Here is a 16102-nt window from a genome sequence, read left to right on the forward strand (position 1 = left end):
AATTTTGAAATTATTGTTTTCTGACAGGCCATAGTGATCATCTATTTAAGGATATGTGTGTATGTGTATGTGTGTGTTGTGGGGGTGTATGTGTATATAGGTATTATATTTTCTTTTCTTTTCTTTTCTTTTTTTTTTTTTGGAGACAGAATCTCACTCTGTTGCTCAGGCTAGAGTGTTGCAACCTCAAACTCCTGGGCTCAAGCAATCCTCCTGCCTCAGCCTCCCAAAAAGCTGGGACTACAAGCATGTGCCACCATACCCAGCTAATTTTTCTTTTCTCCGTCTCACTATGTTGCTCAAGCTGGTCTTAAACTCCTGGCCTCAGGTGATCCTCCTGCCTCAGCCTCCCAAAGTGCTAGGATTACAGGCATGAGCCACCGTGCCCAGCCTATAAAATATACTTAAAGTATATTTTATTCATAATGTGTAGTCGGAATTTAACGATGAGTAAGACACAATCTTTTCCTTTAAAGGAATTAATACAGCACCATTTTTCCACTTTAGTTATATATAGATTACAGTATACCTTTGGGTTTTCTTTTAACTCATTTATTATGTATAACCCTCTAAAATAAAGTATGAAAATTAACTTTTACCTAGGTCATTTAATTAATACCAAAACCTAATGAATAATTATACTCATCTTTTAGATTAAGAAAGTAAAATTCAAAGAAGTAAGTAACTTGCCTAAGATCATAAACTAAGTGACAGACAGAAGGGAATTGTTAATATATATTTGTAATATTTTTAAACTTGTGGCCTCAGGACAACTATCTTTGTTTGAATATAGAAATTGAAGTTATTCTTTTCTTAGAAAAATTAAGCCTTTTTAAATCTTATTTACATTTGTACATTTAAGCTAGGCCACCTAATAATAGACATTCTTAACTAAGGAGGTGAGACACAATTTCATGGGGAAAAAAAATGAATGATAGAAATGTAAATAGATACTTATTTTGCTATATCTCTTAATATGGGCATATCTTTTGTGTTTTCTTTCACAAAATTTTGTAAATATAGAGATTTCAAAACAAAGAAGAGGGAAAGAGGAAAGGAAGGGAAAGAAAGTAGAAGAAATCCAGACATGTTCTTTTTTGTGCAACAAATATTTGTTTCTCAGTATTTTTTTATATTTTTTAATTTTTATTTTTTTGTATTTTTTAAAAAGTTGTACTTTTTTGTATTTTTATTTCTCAGTATTTTTAAAATTTTTATTTGAATTCTGAATTTTTACTTTCATTACTCTTTCATCTTCCCAATCAATTTAAAGTCTTATCTTTTTCAAAAGTTTTCTAGTTGAAAGCTTGATATCATGACCAAGTCCATTGTTTAATTGTGTATTTGTATATTTCTCCATAATTCTCAATGCCTTCTCCGCTTCTGATGGATTCATATGAATTATTTCTATCGCTGCTGCCCCTTAAAGGAGCCCATATCATTTAGTCTGCCTTCAAACCTAGAAACTTCTTGCAAGAAAGCCCTGTTCTTCCTCTTGTTCTGCCCTATGTAGATCAAAGGAAGTATTACTTTAGGAATCCTTCCTGTTTTGTTTATTCATTAAACAGAAACTTGTTGAGTTCTCAATATGTGCTAGATACTTTATCAGCGTTGACATAAAGTGCTGGACAAAACAGATATCATTTCTGTTCTCAAGTAGCTTATATTCTTGTGGTCATAAAAGTAATATGGAAAGGAACAAAGCAAATTAAAAGAAAAGGAAGTATTGGAGAGTGGGAAAAAGCCTTTCTGAGGAGGTGATGGATGATTGGCCAGTGAAAATTTGTGGGAAGAACAATCAGATAAAAGAAACAACAACCATTGCACAGGAACTAAATCAGCAGCATATAGAGTCAGACTATATATGTTGATAGGGAATAGCAAGGAGATCACAGTTACTGTAGTGGGGTAAGCAAGAGGGAGAATGGTAGGAAATAAGGTTGTATCATAAGGTCGTATCATGTAGCCATGGTTAAGATTTTAAGGAAATCAATGTTAGAATATTTGCGTATTTAAAAGGGTGAGGTTTTTTCAAAAAACATTCCATGTAGCAAATACATTTCTTCTGTAATTAACTGTGAAAAATTTTAAGAAAAAGCACCATTTTCAGGTTTCTTCACTTGTACTGAGGATAAAATGGCTGTGTACAAAATTAACGTTGTGCAATATTTCTCATATGTTTGCAAATATACATATATGTGGTCAGACTGAAATGACATTTTTAAGTTAGTTTTGAAATTTATTTGACAGAGAGAAGCCCATCTGGAAGTGCCTTTGGAAGTCAAGAAAATCTGAGGTGGAGAAAAGATATGACTCACTGGCGTCAAAACACAGAGAAGTTTGACAAGTAATATAACCTTCTTCTATTTTATGTCACTGATAGGCTTGTTGGATTTAAAATGCAAGAGGAAAATGATTAATTTTAGTTTTATTTTATGTTAATTAGGTATTCAAATCTTAGAAGACAAAATATATATATTTAATTTTTAAATTTTAGATTACAAAAGGTTTGGGGAAGAATTTTTCATTTGGCATAATAAAGCAAAATGTTATATTTTAAACCCCATTTTCTCCAACACATTCTCTTGGGAAATGCATTTAGTAACTCTTTTCTGAACATATTTTCAGTTTCACATTGAACTAAATATTTCAAGTATTACAAAGAATTAGAAAACTAATATTTGCCTTCTTGGAGCTTAGAATATAATTAAACATTTGTACCCACATATATTCTAAAATAAATAAATAAATGTGTGTGTGTATGTGTGTGTGTGTGTGTGTACATATATGGGAAAAAATGTGCACATATGGTAGTAACATTCATCGGGTGTCAGGCAGGTATGAGGGGATGGGTATATTCACACCTAATTGTTGCAGTGCCCACTGTCTGGGGGATGGGCAAGCTTGTAGCTCTGACTCGGGTGGGGCAAAGGCAATATATGTAACCTAAACATTTGTACCCCTGTAATATTCTGAAATTAAATAAATAAATAAGAATATAATTAAAGAAAGACAAAACACAACACAGGTCTTCTGTTTCTAGCACAAAGGCAAACTAGGTACACTGACTGACCCTACTACCAAAAACAATTACAAAGGCACTTACAAGAGTCTACCCTTCTCACTGCTTAGGTTGACTACAGGTAAACTTGCCTGGGTTGAAACTTGGCATTAAGTGGAGGGGCTAAAATTTTTCTCTTGAGAGTTTATAATTACAAGTTAGCTTTCAGGTAGCTTGACTGGCCCAGAAGACTTTGAGATAAGATGACCAACCATTCAGGTTTGCCCAGGACTCTCCTAGTTTTAGCGCTGGTTGTCTCACATCCCAGGGAGCCCTTTAGTCCTATCTTCAGGCAAACCAGGCCGGTTGGTCACCCTGAGAACCATCTTCAGCCCAAGCCTCAGAAGATTGTCACAAATGAACTTTCACAAATATTTTCTCACAGACAGTAAAATCATAAAACGCAAGAAACAAGGCCCTGCGAGAGCCAGCAGAGAGAGAAACAGCAGTCTCTGTACCATTGTATATTAGAGTTTGGAATAATCAGATACTGAATGTAATATAAATTTTAAAATTCTTAAACTTTGAGTGTGTGCTTTCCTCTCTCCTCTCTGTCCACATCTGTTTCTCTGTTTTTCTACATGTGTTATGTTTTTTAGAAATCACAAAGCAGCCAGGTACTATATTATTAGTATATTTCTTAATTTTTGTATTTGTACATGTTCTCTTATATTGCTGAGTTTTGAGGAAGACTTTTTTGGTGTTTTCCTGATTTTTTTGTTTAAACTGTCTTGTTACTGTTATGTTTCTTTATAAAATCTCACTGGGAATTTTAAGTTTGAACATTATTTTCTTTTCCAGTTTAATTCTAATAACGATGTTCTGAAGTCAGTTTGGTTAAATGGTAAAATGTAAATTTATGAAGTATTCTCTTTAGTGGTGGTAATAAAGATTCAGAGACTTGCAGTTCTAAGAACTTTGAACAGTTAGCATTTAATATATCTTTGTACTTTCACTTTGATTTATGTGTTGTTTTCTCTACTGTGATGTGATATATAGTTTCTATATATCTATTATTATAAAACAAAAATGTCAACTTTATCTATAAATCATGTATAGTTATTCTTAATTTTTTATTTTCATTAAATGATACTTTTATAAATATAGTATTCAAGCAAATCACTTTATTGCATCAAATTATTTTGTTTTTTTTCTTTTATTATTTTTCCAGCTTTATTGAATTATAACTGACAAAATTGTGTATATTTACAAGACACAGTATGATCTTTTGGTATATGTGTACAATTGTGAAATGATCACCACAATCAAGCTAATTAACATACCCATCACCTCACATAGTTATCTCTTTTTTCCCACATTATTTTGTTTACAATGAATGATTTCATCCAGACTCACTGAAGAGTTAAACTATTATCTAAGCATATTTATATAAAAACTTTTGGGGAAATTAGATGAAACCTTAGGAAAAATAAGCACTTTTATCCTGAATAAATACATTGGAAATCTTTGTAGTAGTAAGATGAATGCTAAACATTCGAATGTTGCTTTACATGAAGCAGTCCTAAATACAAGCCAACATAGCACCACCTAGTGTCGGTGCCATTTAGAATAGAACTGTATTAGCTGCATGTCTGAAAGCTAAAATAAATATTTATGCTTTTAGTGGCATTGTGCTTCTGTAATGGGGTGAGAAAATGTGTACTGGCGTAGTTGACAAAATGTAGGGTAAAAAAACGATAAGTAAAATGTTGTCTTTTTTCTTATTCTCTTGTAATTTTTTATTCAGGCAAATATTGAAAATGATTTCAAGTTTTTCATTTCTGTGCATCCTTAAGTCTTTTTAGAATTGTGGCTTTAAAACGATAAATATAATTTCTTATAATATTTTATATTAGGTCAAGAGCAGAGATTGAACATGAAGCATTGATTGATGGAAACCTGGCTACTGAAGCAAACCTAATCATTTTGGATACATTAGAGATTGTTGTTCAGGTAAGAGCACAAAGAAGAGGGATTTAAAATGCAAGTTTGGTAAATTGGGGTTGGGCATAAAGTATTTATTGAGCCATATAATATCATTTAAATATCAGTAGTTCCTAGAAGTTTAGTTCTAAGCATTCTGAGATTCTCTGTAATTGTAAATTCCCACAGCTTTGACTGTTTATTCTTTGAGGATGATTATAAAATCTATATCTCTGTCTCTCCCCTTTGAGGCCTAGTCTTGTGCATTTCCAAACATCCTCTGAGTATTTATACTTGAATGTTCTACCATCATACTATATTCAAGATGCATATGTAGCCCTAGCTTCGTATAGATACATTGGGTTCATTCATTATCTTCTGTATGCTACAGCAGTGTTTTAAGTTCTTCATCTATAATTATCTCATTTGGTCCTAATAATAGCCTTCTAGGCAGTATTATCCTGTTGGTAACAATAGTGATAACTGCCATTTATTTAGTTTTTTCTGTGTCAGACACTGTCCTAAGCACTTTATAAATCTTAATTCATTTGATCCTTATAAGAAACTCAGGCAGTCAAAACTGCCAATATTGCCTTCTCGTAGATGAGAATACTTAGGCACAGAGATGTTAAATAATTGCCTATGATGACACAGCTGGTACGTGGAAGAACCAGGATTTAATGCAGTTAGCAGGATCTCCCAGTTGTTATAGTAAATATGTTTCTCTCCTATTACCTTCCATTCCTTTTCTGCTACCATCACTCTTTTTCAGGTTCTTATTTGAAAGCTATTACAGTGGTCATCTGCTTCATGATATTCACTCTGTGTTTTCTTGAGATGATGATTATTAAAATATTTTATTATTCATTACCCTGATTAAAATTTTAAAAATATAAAAATTTTAATATTCTTTGATTACCTAAAGAAAAAGATAAGAAACTATTCAGACTTTTGAAGGCTCTTTATATTTTGATATTCTATTAGTTGGTATAAGTCTAAGCTACTCTTACAAAGAGAATCAAAAGAAATAATAAGTCCAAGATATGTAATCCAAGATGGTTGCTTGCGCTTCAGCCTCATGTCTGCATTTCATTCAATGGAAAGAAAGATGAAGGACAGAGTACACTTGTTCTTTTAAGGGCATGATTCAGAAGGTTAAACTTCTCTTTTGATCACATCTCTCACTAGCTGGATTCAAAGTCCCCAGCTAAAATTCAGGATTTCAGTTATTAAAGGGTGTAGGAAAGAATGATTATTTGTGTACAACCAACATTCTTTGCCATAGGCAGGCACCACTCTAGTTTTTCAGCCTTATCTCCTACATGAACCTCAAGTCAGTCCAAATTTATTTACCAGTTTTCCTAAAATAGTACCTTATGTTTTTGTGCCATTATATCCTTGCTCTCCTTTTTTCTTATTTAAATTCTATCTTTTTTCCCCTTTCTCTTATCCAAATGCTGCTCAACTCCTTCTTGAAGCCTGCTAGATCTTATATTATCATTCTTATCTTTAAAAAAAGTATTTGTTTGTTTATATATATTCTACCTCCCTAACCAAATTGCAGATACATCTCTATTTTATTTGTTTGTTTTTAAATTGCAGACTGTTTCTGTAACAGAATCCAAAGAGAGCATCCTTGGTGGAGTGCTAAAAGTGCTACTACATAGCATGGCCTGTAACCAAAGTGCAGTTTATCTACAACACTGTTTTGCTACACAGAGAGCCTTGGTTTCAAAGGTAGGTTATTTTGTATTCGCAATGTTGTCAGGCTTTGCTGTCTTTATTAACATTGCCTAAGATTATTTGACACATTCATTGGTTAATATATGTTGTAGTTAAAATGTTAATGATAACCTAAAATCCTTGATTCTTCTTTGCCTCTCTACTGTTGCCTACCTTTTGGAATCTATTTGGATCACTTTTAGCTAACTTCCGGCTTAAAAAATAGTAATTTTGATGTGGAGAAGGGCCTGAAATTAATAGGTGATCTTAAATATGGGACTTCTCTTGTTTTCACCTTCTTCTGTCTTTTTTTTTTTAACTCAATTTATCAAGAATTCAATGTGTAAGTAGTCCAACCCAGTGGAATCAATTTATTCTGTGGTAAACAGAAAAGAAGGTATTTCTGTGTGTTGATCTGCTGCAAATATTTATTGCCTATGTTTGTTTTCCACTGGAAATTTGCATATTCTTGAGTTTTGAAGGGAGCTGTTTCATCTTAGTCATCCTAAAAGACAGAATACAGAGATGTTTGTACAATTTAAGCAGTGAAAATAACTTACATACTATTTTATAATAACAAAAACATTATAGAATTCATATGTGTTGTTTACTATACTGTACTGCTTTATGCACATTATCTGATCAAATCTTCACAACAATCCCATCAATAATATTATTAGGCCTATTTTATGGATGAGAAAATTTGTCCAAGATCACATTACCAGCTAGTAAGTGGCATAATCAGTATTCAAACGCAGTCTGTCTGACTCTGTGGTCCATGCTGTTAACCATTAGCTAATATTGTCCCTTAACCATTCTTTTAATTTCTGTGCTATACTTACAGATTTCCAGTTCTGGTTATATTAACTTCTCTCTGGAACTTTTAATATAAAAAGTCAGTGTTGATGTTATTTTGTTGCAGTTTCCTGAACTCTTATTTGAAGAAGAGACAGAGCAGTGTGCTGATTTATGCCTCAGGCTTCTCCGACACTGTAGCAGTAGCATCAGTACGATACGGTCACATGCTAGTGCCTCCCTTTACCTACTAATGAGACAAAACTTTGAGATTGGGAATGTAAGTATTTTACCATGAAAAATTTTGTAGATTCATAATGAAATATAACTTCTGCAGATAGTTATTAAATAGTTTTTCGGGGACCATAGGTCTTTTTGCATGTTTTAAGTCTTAGACTGTCTTAATATTTCTCATTCTATGGATATCTTACAAAAATGCAAATCACCAATTATGCTTCCTATACTTAAAATATATATATAGTAGTACACACTTAGAATATAAATGTACATTGAACAGTTTTACACTTTAATTATTATCCCTAAGTAAAAAGAAATAAAAGAAAATTAAAGGTTTAAATGTGGGCTTGATATTTTATGATTGTATGTCACAACCTTTGAAGAATTCAATTTGTTAAATTTTTTATTAGATATTATATTCATGTGTTATATTTTTCCTACTTTTTGAGTCAATTATTTAATTCATTTATTTTTGCTCATGTAAGTATTTGAGGCCATGAATTTTCCTTTAAGGATTGCTTTTCATATCTCATAGGTTCTGATATGTAGTAATTTTCTAATTTTAGTTTGCATTTTCTTTAGCCCAAAGAGTTGACTGGCTTTTTTGTTTCAAAGTTTTGGTGTTCATTTTTAGTTTTATTACATTGTAACTATACAACGTATATACTATTTATCTCTTTCTGTACCATGAGTGTGTGTATTTGTGTGTCCATACATAGTTTTTAAGAATGTTTTACAAGCACTTAATAAAAGGGTATTTCTATTTTCAGAATATTGAGTTAAACATACACAAATATACCTTGTTAATTACATTATTCTGTTTTTCCATATCTATGTTATTTTTGCTCTACTTCATGGACTGATAGAAGTGAATTAAAGCCTCTACCTATTTTTGTGTATTTCTCCTTTAGCTCTTTTTTTATTTTTTTTCCTTGATACAGAGTCTTGCTCTGTTGCTGGGGCTAGAATGCTAGAGTGAGTACAGTGGCGTCAGCCTAGCTCACAGCAACCTCAAACTCTTGGGCTCAAGAGATCCTCCTGCCTCAGCTCCAGAGTAGCTGGGACAACAGGCGCTCACAACCATGCCCAGCTAATTTTTTGTTGTTATTGCTATTTTTAGTTGCCCAGCTAATTTTTTTTTTTTTTTTGAGACAGAGTCTCATTCTGTTGCCCCAGCTAAAGTGCTGTGGCATTAGCCCAGCTCACAGCAACGTCAAACTCCTGGGTGCAAGCCATCCTCCTGCCTCAGCCTCTCGGGTAGCTGGGACTACAGGCATGCGCCACCATGCCCGGCTAAGTTTTTCTATATATGTTTTAGTTCTCCATATAATTTCTTTCTATTTTTAGTAGAGACAGGGTCTCACTCTTACTCAGGCTGATCTCGAACTCCTGACCTCGAGCGATCCACCCGCCTCAGCCTCCCAGAGTGTTAGGGTTACAGGCGTGAGCCACCGCGCCCGGCCTTCTATTTTTTAGTAGAGACAGGGTTTTGCTCTTGCTCAGGCTGGTCTCGAATTCCTGACCTCAAGCAGTCCTCCCACCTTGGCCTCCCAGAGTGCTAAGATTACAGGCATGAGCCACCGTGCCTGGCCTCTCGTTTAGCTCTTACTTTTGGTGTATTGATATTCATAACTATTAGATCTTCCTATGAATTGTTCTCCTTAGAATTGAAAATAACCCATCTTGGTTTCATTTAAAACTTTGGAGGGAACTGAATTTCACCTTATATGGTATTAATATTAAGATCTTGACCTCTGTGTTCTTTTTAATTTTAGCTTGCTTAAGTTACCTTTGCCTGTTCTTTTATTTTCACTTTATTTTAGGTGTGCCTCTCATATATAACATAGAGTTGAATCCTCCTTTTATGATCCAGTCTCTAATTTGAATTAAACCTTTTCATACTTGTTATTATATTAGATATGTTCTGAAATTCTGTATTATTATATTGTTATGCTTTTCCCCCTTGCCCAACATTTTTTTTTAAATGTGTTGATGGTTTTCATCTTACACTATATGGTCAGTTTACCTTTTTGGGGGGGTATAGTATTTATCATATTTAGCAAAGTTTTAATTATATAACGCCTGTAGTCTTCTATTTCTTTAGATCATGCATTCTCAGTGGAGGCAGTACTGCCACCAAGGGAGTGAAATTGGTTCTTGGGGAGGGGGTAAAAAAAATCTTAGCTATCACAATGGTTTATGGTTCCCCAAAGCTCAATGCTACCCAACGTCATCATATTCCTTAGTATTTATTTCTCTCATTGTTCTTATGGGGTATCACATGAGCAGCATTGACACTAAGTTCATGGACGATAAAAATGTATACAAAGTCAAGGTTATAAAAGTATGGAGAATAGATAGCTGTATTAGAAGACATCTAATCAATTATTTTGTCTCAAAGTCACATGACAAGAGGTTGCTTCCATTGGCTGCCTTGTGGGTAGTGTTTATATTTCATTATCAATACTTTTGTGACTTGGGCTTTGAGAATTAATTTAAAAATTTGTAATTTATTGTTTAATTCTACAGAAATTATTTTAGGCCATCATTAATCATATCAATTGCTGAAAAAAAAATGTCAATAATATCTGAATGAATTATCTAGTAGCTAATTAAGTTAAAATTTTCTTATATTAAGCAAAAGTTAAAAGTTTGCTGAAATAATTTTTAAGAAATTAATTTTTTAATTGTTTCATTTTGCTGGACAAATAGCAGTTTTGAATGATTTTTAAAATTTGACTATATTGCTATTACTGTTTTATATTTATATAAATTGCTAATTTGCTTGTATAATTTGATGGATTACAGTTTATTTAAGCAAAAAGATTACATTAAATGTTTCTCAGAAAACAGGGCTACAAAGTTAAGTTAAATGTAAATCATTTTCAAATTTTTAATTTAAAACTTTTATGTTTAGTCATCCATAACCTTATATTGAATCAAAAGAATAAGCTTTATATTTATGTATATATAAAACTCAGATATATATAGCGTACATAAACAGATAAACAGTATGTCACTGGTATTAAAATTTCATAGGTGTGATTAGAAAAAAATCTTTAAAAAGATCCATTAGGGGAACAATAATGAAAAAAATGTTGAGAAACACTACTTGAGACAGTATCTATTAACTCCCTTTAATGAACAGTGATAAAATTTCTGATTTTCTTTTTTCTGTTTTACCTTCTGTCATTCTTCTTCCTGCCTCAATATTTCAATAAAGTATCTTTTTTTTTTTTTTTGGTAATTCATTTTGTAGCCAGTAAAGTATCTTTCTTACTGATTACATTTGTATTGTTGAATCTGCATGTACTTCACTTGATTTGTCAGCTTCAAATATTGTTGTTTGATTTGTATCTATTGCAGATATGATGATCAAAGTACTTCTTTCCATCCTCCTTCTCACTCTCCCAGTTTTTTCTTAGCTGTAACATTTTAGTCTTAGTTCTTAGTTGTAAAATGAAATGTTGCTTACCACCAGTTTTTTTGCTTTAATCATCTCTTATTCAGCTAAATATTGTCCTCATGAAGGTTTGTGGGAATAATATTCTCAAGTTCTTGTTTGTTCAAAGTAGTCTGTACTCGTAAGACAGCAGAAATGGTTGTAAAATTTTTGCCTCAGACTTTGAATAATAAAAAGTATAAGCAAGATCAGCAAAATTTGTCAGATAAAGAACACTTAATAGGGGGAAAAAAGGATAATTGAGTATGATTGTCTTCTGGCATTAAATGTTGTTGTAAGGCTGGTGGCAGTGGCTCACACTGGTAGTCCCAGCATTTGGGGAGGCTGAGGTGGGAGGATCGCTTAAGGCCAGGAGTTTGAGACCATCCTAGGCAACATAGATCTCATTTCTGCAAAAAATAAAAAACTTAGCTGGGCATGGTGGCATTCACCTGTAGTCCCCGCTCCTCTGAAGGAGAAGGCTGAAGGATCACTTCAGCTCAGTAGTTCAAGGCTTCAGTAAGCTATGATCATGCCACTACACTCCAGCCTGGGCAACAGAGCAAGACCCTGTCTCAAAAAAAAAGAAAAGTCATTTTAGAGATATATGAAGATAAAAAATGATGTTTCTTCCCCAGCTGTTTATGAAATTCTTTCTTTATATTTAAAATTAAATACCTTTCCTAGGATATGTCTTGGTATTGACTGATTTTTGTTAATTTTCTCAGGTGCATGATGTATACTTTCAGTTCATTTATTTCAGAAAGTTTTTTTGAGTATAAAATTAAGTATTTGTCTTTTCCAGACCTTGGGGTTTCTTTCCCAGTTATCATTGCATATATGTTGGATCTTTTTTACTTCACTTTCTACCTATCATTTTCTTTTTTCCTCTTTAACACTTTCAAAATTTCATCTTAATTTCTGGGTTTTTTTTTTCTATTTCTTTTTAAAGTAAAAAATTTCTTGTACTAGTTTACATGTAATCTCCTATTTTATATTATTGCTTTCTGATTCTTGCCATCCTTTCATTGAGTTCTTGTATTTCTGCCTTGTTTTTCTTCCTAAAGGTAATGTCTTCATAAATTTTTATAATTTAAGTCAAAATATTTCATTAGAGGCCAGGTGCTGTGGCTCACACCTGTAATCCTAGCACTCTGGGAGGCCGAGGTGGTGGGATCGCTTGAGGTCAGGAGTTCAAGACCAGCCTAAGCAAGAGTGAGACCCTCGTCTCTACTAAAAATAGAAAAATTAGGCAGTCATGGTGGTGAGCACCTGTAGTCCCAGCTACTCGGGAGGCTGAGGCAGGAGGATCGCTGGAGCCCAGGAGTTTGAGGTTGCTCTGAGCCAGGCTGACGACATGGCACTGTAGCCCAGTCTACAGAGCGAGACTCTGAATCAAAAAAAAAAAAAGTTTCTTTTCATTAGAATTTTCGTGTTTCATGACATTTTTCTGTTAAGTATTCTTTATCTGGTGAGTTTTGCTGATGTTCCTTACCTTTTTATTACTCAACGTAGAAAAAGTTGGATCATCTTAGCCCAGATATTTGTAGGAAGTTCGTTCAGGAATATATTTTTGCTGGGATTTTGCTATTTCACACACATCTTGCCTAAGTGCCTGAACTTTCTGGTTGATCTGTTTCTGTCTAGTTTTACCAGATTTTTAACCCATTTTGTTTTCAAGACAGTTTTATCACTTCAAGGTTCAGTTTCTTATTTAAAGCAATTTCTTTTTTTCCATTAGTTCTGAAATCTGTGCCCTGGGATTCCTCACCATTTGCTTTCCCTTCCTTGCCTTATATTGGAACTACTTCCTATCTTAGCTTGCCTTGGCAATCCTTATGCATTTTTCTAATATATGGATTGTGTGTGTCTCTTCTCCTCACTTTGGTGATGATAGAATTTATGGGTTTTTTTCCTATTTACTTTTAGAATTTCCCTTTATTTTTGCATAAAATTCAGGAGGAGAAGTGGGAAATTACTGTCTCACATGGTCTTGTTTTTACTGGAAGCCTCTTTCTTAGTCCAGAACAGAAGAATCTAGCTACTTTATTGATCTCGTTTAGTTTTGAAATAAAGTTTCTAAAATTTGACCACACTCAATTTTCTTGATACATTTTTCCGGTATTTCAGAAAAGCTTGATATAATAGAGAAGAAAAGGCAATTTATAATATTAGTAGCAGGGTGCAGTGGCATGTGCCTGTAGTCCTAGCTACTCAGGAGGCTGAGGTAGGAGGATTGCTTGAGCCCAGAAGTTCACTTCTGGCCTGGACAACATATCTAACCCCATCTCTTAAAAATAATACTACAAATAATATAAAATTAGTATCAGCACCTCTAAAAAAGAATAGGTGATTTAAAACTGGCAGTGATATATATGGTTTGTGTATTCAACAGATACAATATCATATCTATACATTGTACAGTACAATAACGTATCGAATGGTATCCTAGGTACTGTGGTAGGCATTGGGCAACTTGGCATCTAGTCAGAGAGGATATAAGCAAGTAATATTCATCTAATAATGGATGAACCTATTTCGGATCGTTTTGTGAAAATTTTATAAATTAAGTAAAATGCTTATAGTAGTAAGTAGCACTGAGCAAGTGCTGAGTAAGTGCTTGCTGTTGTTACTATACTGAGAGATAAGCACAGGGTACTTATGTAGTACCTACCCTGTACATAGAGGTAAGTAAATAAAAAAATAGCTTATGATTCAAGGATAAATTTTCAGAAAGAAGAGATGTCTGACCTCAAGAATTACCCAATCAGATGGATACATGGATTGAGCTTTTTAGGTAAAGACAATGGGACATGTATAATTCAAAAGGCATGGAGATTAGAGAAGGAAATAGGCAAACACAAAAGCACTTTTTTAGCACTTATTGATGGATATGGCTGAAAGAGAGAGTAGTAAGGAATAAAGTTGTAAATGAAAAGGCCTAGAGTAAGCTGTCATAGGCAGATACTTTATCACTGTACTCACAGTGCCTACTATTATATATAGCTTGACATATTTACTGAGTTGAGTGCTTGAATTTTATCCTCAAAGGTATGGGGAGTTACTGGAGTATTTTAAAGGAGTGATGTGCTCAAATTTGCATTTTATAAAAATTTCCCTGGTACTATGTAGAAGATAGGTAGGGTGGTAGATAAGAGAAAAAGGCATGGAGATTGATTAGGAAGTTATTACAATAATCCAAGTAAGAAATAGTGAGGGTATAAAGGAAAGCAGTGGTGTGGGGAATGAAGAAAGGACAGATTGGAACAGATTAGGGCATGGTGTGGATTAGATTTATGGTATGAATAATGAGAGGGGAGAATGAGAGTGACCCCTAAATTTTTTTACCTGAGTGACTACAAAAATAGTAGCACCACTTATTTAGACAATCAGTAGGAAGATAAGGTATTTTAGACATGTTGACTTTGAGATATCCATGAGCCATTCAGCTGGACCTATCTTGTAAAATAAAATAGTTTGGAGTTCTAGAGAGAAATATGAACTAAAGAAAAACATGTATATATACTAGTTGAAGGCAAAGGCATGGATGTAGCTCTGCAGAGTATATAAAGTGAGAAATGAAGATTTTTGACTGAATCTTTGGGAATGCTGGTATTGAAGAAAGACAACCAGGGAATAAAGAAGACAGAAAAGTAGTGGATAAATAATAGGAAAACCAGGATAAAGAGGTGCCACTGAAGATGAGGCAAGAGATTTTCAGGGAGAAAGTAATCAATAAATTTAAATATACAAAGATGTCAAGTAGAATATTAAGAGTGGTTTCATAGTAGGGAATGGTGGAGCAGAAATTAATTTACACTAAAAAAAGAAGAATGTAAGTCATAAACTCTTAAAGGCATTACTCTAAAACACATGATAAATGTTGAATTAACTTTCATCCTAGTATGGATGTAATGAAATGGACTAGAGTTTAAATATTACATGTACCACTTAAGAATTTTGTGATGTTAGTCAAACTCTTTAACTTCATCTGTAAAATGATATTATTTTTTTATTTTTTTTTTTATTTTTTTATCTTTTTAACCCAAAGCCTCGGAAGAAAAATGATATTATTAATAACATATACCTCATAATAGATAGATATAAAGACCTAGGCACTTTTTTTTTTTTTTTTTTTGAGACAGGGTCTTGCGCTGTTTTCTAGGCTGGAGTGTGGAGTATAGTGGCATGATCATATTAATAGCTCACTTCAGCCTCCAGCTCCTGGGTTCAAGTGATCCTCCTGCCTCAGCCTCCTGAGTGTAGGTGTGTGCCACCTTGCCTGGCTAATTTTTCTTCTTATTATTATATTTTTTTTAGAAATGAGTTTTCAATATGTTGCCCAGGCTTGTTTCAAACTCCTGACCTTAAGCATTCATCCTGCCTAAGTCTCCTAAGTCTCTGGGATTACAGGCATGAGCCACCACAGCCAGCTCTGACAGTTTCTAATGCAGTTCTAACACATGGGTTTTTAATCCTTTTTGAAACATATTATTCACAGCAGAATTCTAAGTTTTATGTACTTCCTAAAATAAGATTTCAATATGCATACTTCATTATGTTTTTGGAAAAAATTTTGCTTAGAATGGTATTTTCTCACTGAGTATTCTTTTCTTTTAGCAAGAAAAAAAAAGCAGACTTTTTCCTTTAAGCGTTCCTATATTAAATATGGACCTGACAATTTCTCTGTTACAGAACTTTGCCAGAGTTAAGATGCAGGTAACAATGTCACTATCCTCCTTGGTGGGCACATCTCAAAATTTTAATGAAGAATTCTTGAGACGTTCTCTAAAGACTATATTGACATATGCTGAAGAAGATCTGGAATTGAGGGAAACAACATTTCCTGATCAGGTCAGAAATGCTGCTTTCTAAATCATAATTGAAATAGGCTTATTATATAGGCACTTTCCATATTGTTA

General features: G+C 33.4%; 1 protein-coding gene across 9 annotated transcripts in view; it reads left to right on the plus strand.

Moving 5' to 3' along the window:
- The window catches only part of DOCK7 (dedicator of cytokinesis 7), a 200771-nt gene that overhangs the window by 147927 nt on the left and 36742 nt on the right, over window positions 1-16102 (plus strand). For all 9 annotated transcript variants that reach the window (XR_006734166.1, XM_045547862.1, XM_045547864.1 and 6 more), the window contains 5 exons: window positions 2251-2347; window positions 4918-5014; window positions 6587-6721; window positions 7629-7781; window positions 15876-16034. Coding sequence is in view for 8 of the 9 variants with exons in the window: in XM_045547862.1 (XP_045403818.1) it covers window positions 2251-2347; window positions 4918-5014; window positions 6587-6721; window positions 7629-7781; window positions 15876-16034 (641 nt within the window). In the remaining variant the exon portion in view is untranslated. The remainder of the gene's footprint in view (window positions 1-2250; window positions 2348-4917; window positions 5015-6586; window positions 6722-7628; window positions 7782-15875; window positions 16035-16102) is intronic.

The sequence above is a fragment of the Lemur catta genome, chromosome 3 (genome assembly GCF_020740605.2).
Source record: "Lemur catta isolate mLemCat1 chromosome 3, mLemCat1.pri, whole genome shotgun sequence".
In the NCBI taxonomy this organism is placed as follows: domain Eukaryota; kingdom Metazoa; phylum Chordata; class Mammalia; order Primates; family Lemuridae; genus Lemur; species Lemur catta.